We start from the raw sequence: 12158 nt of genomic DNA, 5'->3' as shown, positions 1-12158 counted from the left end.
TCTTGAGTGCACCTTATCCCCTCATTTTTAAGGATTTCCATTCCTTTTCATCACAGGAAACTTTATTTTCCAAGGATGGGCAGGAACAGAAAAAGTATAGAGAAATTGGGAAAACAGCTAAAAGGAACCATTTTCTAACTATCTCAGTTTCAAACTCATCTAAAACACCCTACTTAAACCTACTCCTTTCTGTACGATGACAAATACAGCATCATAGAATCATAGAATAGTTCGGGTTGGAAAGAACTTAAAAATCATCTAGTTCCAAACTTCCCACCATGGGCAGGAACACCTTCCACTAGATCAGCTTGCCCAGAGCCCCATCCAACCTGGCCTTGAACACTTCCAGGGATGGGGCATCCACAATTTCTCTGGGCAACCTGTTCCAGTGCCTCATCACCCTCACAGTAAAGAATATTTCCCTAATATCTAATCTAAACCAAATCTCTTTTAGTTTGAAGGCATTCCCCCTTGTCCTATCCCTAAATTTTCTTGTAGTCTCTCTCCATCTTTCTTGTAGGCTCCCTTCAGGTACTAGAAGGCCACAATAAGGCCACCTGAAACCCTTCTCTTTTCCAGGATGAACAACCCCCAATTCTCTTTGCCCTTCCTCAACTTCAGCTCAGAAGCCAGACTTCATGTTAGATGAGCCTTGACCAAACTTTTGCAAATGTGAACATTTTTCTGCTCTTCTGACCCGTCCATAGCAGTAAACACATCTGGCTTCAAAGGTAAAGGGATGCAAAAAATAATCTAAATCATCATTAGATTAACTTTTTCATGCACGAAACCTCTGGAAAATCACCAAATCTATGATAATGTGACATAAAACAGTTAGAGGAAGTTGTTTAGGATAAGCAGAAAAAAATTATTATACTTTTCTGCTTACTACTCCTACTTATTACTGCTGTCACTCCTGTATGAACTAACAACCTCCAGACTCCCAAAGTCTTGAACACACTCTTTTATTGGATTTGGTCCTCACCAAATCAGCACGAATTTCAAAAACTGAAATGACTGCAAATAAACAAACATCAGTTAACATGTATCAGATATTTTCATTACATATGCCATTTAAATGGAGTATTTTATTTTATGATTATTTGCTTGGTGAACTAATAGAAGTGTTTAACTTCTTGTTAAACTGCTGATGCATATATATCTTTTAAATGGAATTTATTGTAAAAAAAAAAAAAACATTGTCCATAAAGTTTGCAGATGAACATACACCATCTGCCCTTGAGCCATGAGCACTTAATTACTGTTAGAGATCTTCAGATAAAAAAAAGCAGTATGAGCCTGCTTCATGGCTCAACCTATGCCCACTTAGTTAAAAATCAATCCACATCAAAAGCATCACTGATAATTTTATCCTGGGAATAATCAGTGTTAATAATAGTGTCCGGAGCATGTTAAGATGTTTCTCTTCCCTTGTATAATCATTTACCTAAAAAAGCGCACACCACCTTTGCCAGCAGGCACAAAGCATGTGGAGCCTAATAGTCACCATGTGAGACAGGGAGAATCATCTTCTTGGAGGACAAGATCAGGTTCCTAATGCTTATTTCACTGTCACTCTTCTCTTGTGTACCTATTAGACAAGCCACAGTCTAAATTTCTCATCTGTGTTGCACACTGGCTTTGGAGTTGGCACTGACACACTCATTTGGAGAGACTTAATTTACTTCACCCCTTAAGTTTTTCTTCTGTGCCTAGCAGAACAAGGAATGGAAATTAACATTATTCTTTATAAAAACCCTAAACACATGCACATTCACACAGGTCCATATATATACACAGCAACCAATGGAGTAGGAATCCTGCTCCTCTGATACAAATCACATTGCTCTTCTCTGCTGCTCTTCTCTGTCCATGCTTCCTTTTTACTCCTGGAAAGCAGAGAAGTTTTTACCCAACACACTTTATCCACTCATTGAAAGCTTCTCTTCTCAAGGCCTGTACATATTGCATTGGCATGCTACCAAAGCCTGCTAACAAATGGCAGATTAAGTGGAAACACGGAAAAGAATTTCAAGCATGTATTATACTTGCTTGGGGTTCAGCGTGCAACTTTAAGACGAGAGCTGCCGTCTAAACAGGCAGGCCTGGGAATTCAGTTGCAAAACAATTACAGATGCAAGGCAAATATCTTTCCTCTGAGAAAGAAACTTGATGATATTCTGCACTCTTCAGTAGGTTAAGTTCAGTGCGTGCTAGGGAAGAGCTCAGCAGGGTCTGTGTTTTTTTGAGACCTCAGCTTCCATTTCCAGCACTGTTCTCCAATTAAGTAAAATTTTTCCTATGGCAGCCTCTTACAGATGCAGGAGCAGATTTTAATCCTTTCCATTCACAGCCAAAACAGCCCCTCGATATCCATCTACTGTCTAGCCTTCAGATACAAAATAATGAGGTATTTCACTCAGTTCTGCAGGTCATTGGCAGTCACCAGTTGGACAATGAAATTTCAAGTGTCATGCCTGTACACAATTTAGCTACTTGTGTTTCCTTGATGAGCATTATTTTGACTGCATGGCTATCTTTCTCACAGTTTGAAATTCTGGTTTTAAAGGAGCCCTCTTTGCAGCATGAAAGCAAATATCCTCAGGATGCGATTTCCAAATCTGCCTAGCAAGCCCCAGCCCCACTTGGAATGAATACACTGGCAAAATTATCACCAACTCCAGTAGGTAGATGTGAAATTACACTGAACTTCAGCACCACAATTCGGACTATATTATCTGAGATTTCCTTTTCTTTCCAAAACAATCCGGAATGTTTGCACAGGGCATACATAGGAAAGGGACTCTCCCACTCCTGATTACACTAAACTTGCTGCATACTTTAAAAAAAACCCACACAAAACCCCCAAAAACTACCTTAGTCACATTACTCTAGAGGAAACAGCCTTAATTTGTACCATGGGAGGTTTAGATCGGATATGAAGAAAAATTTCTCCACCGAAAGGGTCGTCAGCCACCCCTGGAGGTTTTTAAAAGACATGTAGATGTGGCACTTAGGAACACTGTGTCATGGTCAACCAGGCATTGTTCAGAGTTGGCCTTGATGATCTTTAAGATCTTTTCCAACGTAAATGGTTCTATGATTCCATGAAAAGTTCTCAGCCTACAGTCTAACAGAGCAGGATCAGTGGGTGCAAAATATGTCCAATAAGTCAGGACTGACGCTCTCAAGCCCAAATGGTGTAGTGTGCACACCCAGATGTCAGGAAAGTTGTATGGGTAGCAATTTCAAAAAGAAAAAATTTCTGCATCCTGCTTTTCTCTAAAAACTGTGAGTCTCACTGTTAGCCTCAGAGGAACTTTTTTAATACTGCATCAACTAAAAGAAAAAGAAGATGGACCGACCTCACTTATGACCTTATGCTGACTGGGTCAAATTCCTCCAGAGTTTATTTACCCTAAAGTTCATAAAAACAGTGGCTTTTTAGTCTAATACGTTATTTTCAGCTCTAACTAATCAGAGCTCACGACTGGCTCTGGAACTGCAACTGCTAAGATTGATTATTACCATCCAAAGGCACAAAGTAATTAAGCCTACCAAAAAACAAAACAAAAAACCCCCACCAAAACGAAAACCTCTAACAGATGGGAGCAAAAGAAAATTGAAGGAAAATAAACAGCATTGAGGATTTTAATAAATCTGTATCTGTCTTTATAGGTAAGTCACTGAAATGATATTGAAAGTGCAACCCAGTATAGTACAAATACAAGAATGTCTGCATTGAAATTCCATAACTTTTCTTTATTCACTGTGATACATTCAAACAAAAGTGCTCCAGATAACAGCCATAGAATAAAGGAAATTAAAATAAAAAGGCAGAAAAAGACCATCAGATACATATGGTGATTATTCATATTTCAAAGCATTAGTAACTGCTTGTATCTGAGTGCACCAAAAGCCCATGAGGGTCCACATTTTTTATGCTGCTTCTATAAAAATAATAATCATAGGCAGCTCTAGCAAAAATGTTTTTCAAAACTAGAGCCAAAGCCACCACAAAGATAAAGCACCATCAGGCATATGTTTACAAATGCCATAGTAATTAGTAGAGTGTAAAAAAGGCTTTGCTGAATTAAGACCTTCCTTATATTTGTATAGCATAGGGAAGCTCTGCTTAGATTCTTTCCTTCTCAGCTTTGCCATTTCATACCAAGGACTTGCATTTGCCCCACACTAAGCACCATGGGCAACTTGGTAAGCTTCAGGAGACAAGTGAGAGATGGGTGGAAGCGAAACTGGAACTGGAGCCAGTGTCTATCCTCCTATTTAAAAAAATAATATTGGCAGGGCAGCACGTACTTAACTGGGTTACTGCAATACAGTGGCACAATCCACCAGAGAAATGCTGTTTGTAAAGACCACATTGACTTCCCAATGCTGTTTGCTGAGCTACAGTATTTGGCTGCACTGATTTTACCTATAAAAGACAGTTCTTGTTTTAAATTCTAATTCTGCTACAGTAATAATGTAAGTCATTGCTATCTATAAGAGACAGCAGAGGATCACTTCACAGCAAACTACGGCTGCATCCTACAGTGTGGCTCTGTTCCAGCTGCAGATTTACTGAACTGTGCATTTGCCAAGAATTATTTGTAACTCAACAGTTTCATGGGGAGGAAGATTCCTACCCCAAACAACACAAGAAACGTAAATCAAGATGCCGTACAAATTACATGTCAAAGGGATATGGCTGAGAGACACTTAAAAATCTATGGTCCCTCTACCTGATGTATTTTTAGGTAAAACAGCAAGGATCTTCATCAAATAGGGGGAAAACTCTCTCCTTTTGTCCTGCTTTCTCCTTTACGTGCTCTGCAGGCAACAATTCAGATAGCCAGTAAGACTAAAGACAGGCTTCCTCTGAAAATCTGAGTTGCTGACATGAGATTTTCCTTTAAGGATCTAAGTAGGTCATAAACAGAAAGCCTCTGTCCCCACACACTTCTATAATAATAGTATATTCATAGGGATCCTGCTAGGTGTAAGGCTATGCCCCAGCTCCTGTAGATTTAATCCCATGTGCAATTTGTGTTTCCCAAAGCAGGATGCAATGGCACTGTTCATATCACCAACATCATCTTCACAGTCAAATCCTTGCAACATCAAGGTCTGTTTGCTCAAAAACCATTTTTCTTAACTATGTTACTAATAAAGTCTCAAACCACTCAGACCAAAAGGAAGTTAGACGTGTTATGTGGTTATTTACCCTTCACGCTATTTGTGTGGCATTCATCTCCCACGGCGCATGCTTTGCCCTTTTCACACTCCCTTTTCTCATGCAGGAACACAAAGCTTTAATGTTTGGGTTGGAAACACCATTAAATGCCCCTCTTCAGCCCCCAACAGCATAGAAATATTTTCTTTTAAAAGTTCAGATCAAAGCATTTCTACTAATCCTAGGATTTATTAAAACAAACATTGTAGGCATGAGATAGTCAACAGTGTCCCTTTTACAAGATTCTTTGGAGACGGTTCTGTTTTCATACTGTTTACTGATCCGCCTCTAATTAATCTTCAGTTGCTCAGCTGCAAATTCAGCAAGTCCACCTGCTCCTTCCCCACCCAGCAGACGTCTTTTCTCCCCAGTTTCAAGCTGTAATGATAGCACCACACAGTCCCTGTCCTAAGAACAAGGTGGCTGGCTTGAAAAGCTACATATCACCTCCCAATGTTACATGATCACATCACACACATTTGCAGCTCAAGTCTAATCTTTCCCCAGATGAGTAATTAAAACCAGTCATTAAGTGCTTTCAAGGAGTTTCATTGTCTTTATCCTTCCCTGCAGTCAAGGTAGTTGCCTTTGATCCAGTAACAGATCTGTGCGTATTTGAGGGGTGTGATGCGAACAGCTACATTGAAATCCTGTGGGGTGCCATTCATGTCCACCCACTGATGGCCTGAAAATATACCAATAATTTTACGCTCCCACTTGTGATTCTGCCTCTTCCACATCCTCACGTACACCCCAGATCCACTTGCACCCGGCTGGGCATCGCACTGCTGGTACAACAGGTCATATGTTTCATCTTTGACATCACAGAAACGGTAAACCAGGTTTCCTGGACGATCATTGTCATAGCCAGAGAAGTGAATCCTCCCTCCAGGCAAGTGTCTGGCTGGTGGGCTCACACCTATCTTCATAAACTTTCTTTTATGCGGCTTCTTCAGCTCCAGCAGGGCATAGTCATAATCCATGCCAATGTCATTGGCATTGCCTTTGATCCATCCTTTGGGGACATGCGTCCGTTTCACGCGAATCCACTGGAATTTCATTTTCTCAGGCATTGCTGAGTTGGTGATATTGGCCCCTTTGCTGCCATCTTTATGTTTGGGCTTTAGGAACCCCACCCGCAGTTTCTGAGCGCCTTTGACATAACTCTTGCCATCATGGATACAATGAGCAGCAGTAAGAACATGCTTTTCGGCCACCAGAGTCCCCGTGCAACCTGTAGACAGCTTCACCGATGTGGAGAATGGGTAATTCAACAAGAAGTCCTTCCCAAAAATGCTAAACCTGCTGTCATAACCATAGATCTGCCTCTTAGTTCGAGATTTGCCTTGAGATCCATCAGCGCTGTTGCTCAGAATATATATGCCCACTTCAGTTTCAGTGAGGCTACCATTAGCATACAAGGTTTCATAGGACAGGTAGTGCTTCACTTCTTCATAAGTTGGCAGCGGAGAACTTTTGTGGCATGCTGGGCCACAGGGAGATACCACTTCCAGTCTGGCTTCAGCATCAAATTGTGGTTTGTCCAAGTTCAGGGTAGACTGCGGCAGGATAACAGGAACTCTGTAAGACGGCCAAGTTGGCTTCCAGGGAGAACTGGAGGGCATCACATCTTTAGCAGCACACAAAAGGAGGATTAAAGTGGACAAGCCTGCCATTCTGAATGCCGGTCTGTGGAAAGCAGAAGGAAGTACAGTTATTCACACAAACATATTGCAAGATTAACCTACCTTGCCAAGTAACGGCTTGCTAACCGAGAATAAATATAATAAGGGTCAAGCGATTTGAATGGAGTTAACTTACATTAAGTAGCTCAGATTTCTCAATGTTAAACTAATGCCTTAACCTGTACCTTGAAACAAGTGCCCAGGTTAACACTGAAAGACAGGGCATTTAACCCTCTGAGCCACCAACTCTCAGCTGACATTGGGGGGAAGTTACAGTATTTGTCTTTGCATGGTGTAAAGAAAATTCAGACTCCATGCAAATCTCTGCACTCAGAAACCAGAGCTCCTGCAAAAAGTAACTGAGTCTGCCTTCAGCTAGATTAGCGCATTCACTGAAAGCTCCCCCCTACTCTCTGACTCTGCTGAAAGAGGTCCTAAAATCTCTTCACACCATTTGCTGTCTTAGTCAGAGACATCAAGGTAGGGACACATGGGTGAACGAAGAAGGTGACCTGACAGGGGCTGGGTTGCAGAACATGACCATACGGGACACTCGCTTCCCCTTGTAACTCACACTAGAGGAACGTTTCTGCTCCACATAGCATTCACTCTCCCCCAGGCTTACATGAGAAAGGGTGATTCAATTACACAGGGGCAGCTAATGAAGGAAGATTACAATTCCTGAGGGAATTTTCAGTTAACATACTGGCTTATTGCTTTATAAACTCAATTAATTAGAAATGCAAACCAACCCCCTCTGAGCACAGGGAGGCAAATGGGACTGTGAATGTGTTTATGAACCACAGGCAGAGCGACTCAGACTGCAGAGAACAGCGTGCACCAGTACTGTGTCAAGAAAATGTGTAACGTTAGTTTATTTGAAAATTAGCCATACAGCTGAATCGCTGCAGGAGGCATTGTGCCCTGGGCAAGAAGGCAGGCAGGATCTCCCTCACACAAAGATTATTCAAACAAAACTTCACAATTATGTTGAGCTTACACATATTTCAAACCCTGCTGAGGTTACACTGATCACAACTGCAGGATCATTCCTGAAATGCCTCAAATGAGTAAACCAAAGCAAATCATGCAGGAAATAACCACAGCTATCTAAGAATAAAAAAGAAAAATCCTTCTCTCCAATGCTTTTTGTAGGAGTACTCCATTCCTAAGCTGAATCGAAAAAAACCTTTAGAAGCTACAGATTGCTGAAGTCCAAAGGTGTCCAACTCAAATAGTGGGCCTAGAATCTTAGAATTTTGGTAGCATCCTCTTTGGGAATAGAGGCTACCATTAAAGCACACAATGTCCAAAATACAAATTGACTCATGCAGTATACTAAAATATTTTCATTCCAAAAAACAGACACAGATGAACAAAGCTGATGTTATCGATACCCACAGAGGCACATACTGACTCTTCCAGAAGTGATCACACATTCTCTTGGCAACTTTTTCCATTAACAAAAAGGACAATTTTAAAGAAACGTATTTTTTTCTAGGTTAAGCTTTATAGAATGTGTTGCATTATACCTAACAAGTGAGTCATGCTGGAAAATATAAGCCATTTTAAACATGAACCAGAACTGAGTAATTTTGGATGTCCCAAAATTGAAAAATACTTGGTATTCAAGGAAAACCACCAGCTCCTCTGACTCCTTCCACAGCAAAGATTAATATTAGATATGGTTGCATTTTGCAAGTTATGAAATGAGAGAGTTTGACATCAGTATAAGGATGGCACATGGAACACCTGCTCTGTTATCAAATATACTTGCATAGCAGTGACTAGGAAAACATAGAAAAATAAGGTAACAGGGACAAACGTTACCACTTCATCCCCACAACAATATACACTGGCATAAGTCAACTGTTAACTGTTCTACTTGTGTCAGTAAGGGCTGTATGCAGCAACGTTTACTGGTTTCACAGCTAGAAGCTGAGAACAAGCTGAACTACAGTTATGCTGTGCATCAGGTACATGATCCGGTCATTAAGAGCACATATTTCTAAGCAGTTTGCTCTCACCTGCTTCATATGAAAGTTATTCCCACAATTTACATTTGAAGCTTTCCCAATAGATGGAATCTCTCTAAATTGCACCACTCAAGCCATTTCTTGGGTCTAAATCTCATTCATGCTAATTGAGTCAGTGCTGGCCTTTGGCTGGTTTATTTAGCTGGCAAGGAAAAGTTAGAAGCATCTTGTCAGTTGTTAATTGCACAAGCAGTAAGATTCCCTCGTGCCTGTCAGCATAGCGACCTCATAAAGAGACTGTGTGCCCAAAAGCTTCTCTGCTTCCTCCAGGATTATCATCTGGGCCAAGAAGAGACACCACCTCTCCCTGCAACCTGCCCTCTCTCATCTCCCCACTATCACTACCACAGCAATGCCAGCACCAGAAAGGCAGATTTAGACAGCAGAGGGCAGCCGCCCTATGAAGAGAACACGACAGGAGATGGGACTCGAGTTGGTCCCCCAAAAAGGCTTCAGAAGATGGTATTTGTGTCCGTGCTGTGGTGTGTAAAGCGGTACTTACTCCACTTTATGTCTCTGAGCAAACCTTCCCACACCTCTCCCCTGCTGCTTCTGTGCTATAATCACATTGCAGCTATATGGGATAAAAAAGCCTTTACATCAGTTACAGAACTTTTATTTAAAATGTTATTAAAACCTAACAATAAAATAGAGTAGTGGGTTTACACCTGAATACAGAAGCTAAACAGTACTCACAAACCAAGGTATTTACCAAAACTTTCAGAATTATATCTCATCTGGAGACATAACTAGTACTAAATCAGCTCTGGACAGCAATAAATAAAATAAATATGTCTTATTTACAACAAAATGCAAATTAGTACAAAGCACCTCTTTCTGTGTAGATTCTCTGTCTTTTAAAAACAGTAAAGCAGAAAATGAAGGAATTGAAAAAGCAGTCTATATTTAAAGAGTGACCTTTCAGTAAGGCTCTTCTTTCCTTTTACTTTCTCTTTTCCTTTTTGTTTAAAACAAAACCAAAATGCTGCAAAGAAAGCTAGGGTTAAAACTCTCTATGTTCAGCTACTTACTTGTGGGTGACCCTAAAAGGTGTTCTCAAATCAAACAAACTGGTATGAAGTGAGTACTTCGCTGCACGGCTATCACAGAGCAATACTGAATGAGTTACGATGTGCTGCCCTACTGTAGTACTGCTCTTCTGTTTCTATTTAAACTGTGTCATAAACTCAATCCACCCTTTGACTCAGTACAAAGCCCTGCTCTGACATCCAGCCTAGGAACCCCCTAGAAGCGGTTTGTACATAATCACACTCGCTAATGGCATTAAAATTGTTTAGAGAATGGAAACAGTGACAGCTACCCCAGGGCTCCCCATGCCACTAAAATACTTTACAGACACATTTTCCTGCTTGCTCTGGGCACTCATGCCCTGCGATGGATGTTGGTGAAAGAAAACTGCCTTGTTCAGGATGGACATGAATCATTTTCTAATAAGCAAGTAATTTTTCTGCAAGAGTTCACTACTTCAGGGGTGGTTCTTGTAACAGATGGTTAAATAACAATAAATCTTGAATCATCCAGTATGAAAGCCTGTGAACCAAACAGTCTCCATTACATTTTGAAATGAAGAAAGTTTTTCCACTGTGCTAGAAGCCAGAATGATTAACATAGCAAAAAAATGAAGAAACGAAACCAAGGCAGCAAGAGAGAAAAACCTGCCTCAAACCAAATTATAAAGGAGAACTAAATCACTGTCAGAGCTGTGCCAAAATACCTCTTCTGCTTTTCTTGGTCACAGAACTTGTTAAAACACAGCAAAAATAATTGAGTCGTGCTTTAACAATTACAGAAGCCTTACTGCCTTCTAACATCTCTATTAACCTGCCTGCAATGCTGAGGGTGGTGTGAGGGTTATACTGCTTTACCTGCTTGACTGAGGGCTGTAGGAACAGATGTCTAGGAAAACGTGAAACAGACTTCGATACCAGAAGGCCAAGGGTGTGTCTATTAACATATACACCGGGCACAGCAGGTGTTTTGACACGTGTGTCAGTGACATGGACACAGTGGAAAGGGAGAACAGTACGTGTTTCTCAGTCCAATTCCTATAGAATAATATGACTGCCTCCTTTCACCCTCCTTTCTTTCTTCTCTCTCTTTCCCTGCATGTCAAGCAGCTTCGGTTTCATGGTACAAGAGCGAACTGCGTTACAGGCGGACAGTGGCGGTCACTTGGAATAACGGGATAAGCTGCAGGAAGGACCTGCATCCCCAGGACTACCAAACCACCTGAGTGACGGGGCAACCGCGCAAACGGGGTCCTGGCGGGATCTCACCGACCCCTCGGACCCCGCTCGGGTCAGGAGGCGAACAACTGCCCCAAGCTCCAGCCACCGCTTCACTAAAGAGCTCGTGTCATGTATTTCTTTTAAAAAAAAACACGCCAAAACACTAATGTTCTCAGTCACGGCGCGACGAAGCGAAGTAGAGGACCGCAACAGGGCACTCGCTACTCCTGACGCCTCCCAAGCGTGAAACGCAGCAAAGGCGAATTTTTAACCAGCTGTTCCCTCACTCGCCGGGAGAGTTGGTCCCCGGCAGCGGCGCCGGCGGACCCGCGGCGCGGACCGCGGGGAGAGCCGCGGTCTCCCTTTTGTGGCCGCAGCCGCCGGGGAGTGGGCGCCGGGTGCGCTCCGGTGGATGCGAGCGGTTAAACATTAAGCCCCGCGGGGGGAGAGGGCTCGCCCCGGCGGGGACAGCAAGCTCCCGCCGCCCGGTCCCGCACCGCCGGGTGCCCCCGGCCCCGCGCCCGCCGGCAGGTGAGGGGCCGGCCGGGGCACGGCGGGGCGAGAGCAGCGCTCGCCATCCTCCCCGCCGCCCCTTTGTCCCCCGGGGCGACCCGACACCCGCGGCGCCCTCCCGGCCGTGGGGACCGCTACCTACCAGCTCCCCGGGCGGCGTCTCCGGAGCGGCTCAGGCAGGTGGCGGGGCCGGTGCCGGTCCCATCCTCCGCCGCCTCCGCGGGGCCCGGGGCCGCCTCCCCTCCTCCCGCCGGGCGCCGGCCCTCGGCGCGCGCTCCGAGCGGGGCGGGGCGGGCGGAGCGGCCGCCTCCCGCAGGTGGATCCTGCCCGGGGTCCCGCCGTTCCGCGTTTCGCCTCGCTCCGTGTTCGTGTTCGCCTCGCTCCGTAGCGCTCCGCAGCGCTCCCGGCGGTGCCGCCCGCCGCCCCTGCCGGCCCGCGG

At 43.6% G+C, this 12158-nt stretch overlaps 1 protein-coding gene across 1 annotated transcript; it reads right to left on the bottom strand.

Annotated features, from left to right (window-relative positions):
* Positions 1-3741: 3741 nt before the first annotated feature.
* On the bottom strand, positions 3742-11918 carry PRSS23 (serine protease 23). Its single transcript, XM_018071376.2, has 2 exons — positions 11862-11918; positions 3742-6925 (listed from the first exon to the last, which is right to left on the bottom strand). The coding sequence occupies exon 2, from the start codon at positions 6910-6912 to the stop codon at positions 5794-5796; it is 1119 nt and encodes a 372-aa protein (XP_017926865.1). The 5' UTR covers positions 6913-6925; positions 11862-11918; the 3' UTR covers positions 3742-5793.
* Between the last annotated feature and the right edge of the window lie 240 nt (positions 11919-12158).

Source organism: Manacus vitellinus, unplaced genomic scaffold (genome assembly GCF_001715985.3).
Source record: "Manacus vitellinus isolate BGI_N305 unplaced genomic scaffold, ASM171598v3 scaffold_2_pilon, whole genome shotgun sequence".
Classification (NCBI taxonomy): Eukaryota; Metazoa; Chordata; class Aves; order Passeriformes; family Pipridae; genus Manacus; species Manacus vitellinus.
The sequence above is the reverse complement of the archived record's forward strand: the minus strand, read 5'-3'. Positions and strand labels throughout refer to the sequence as shown.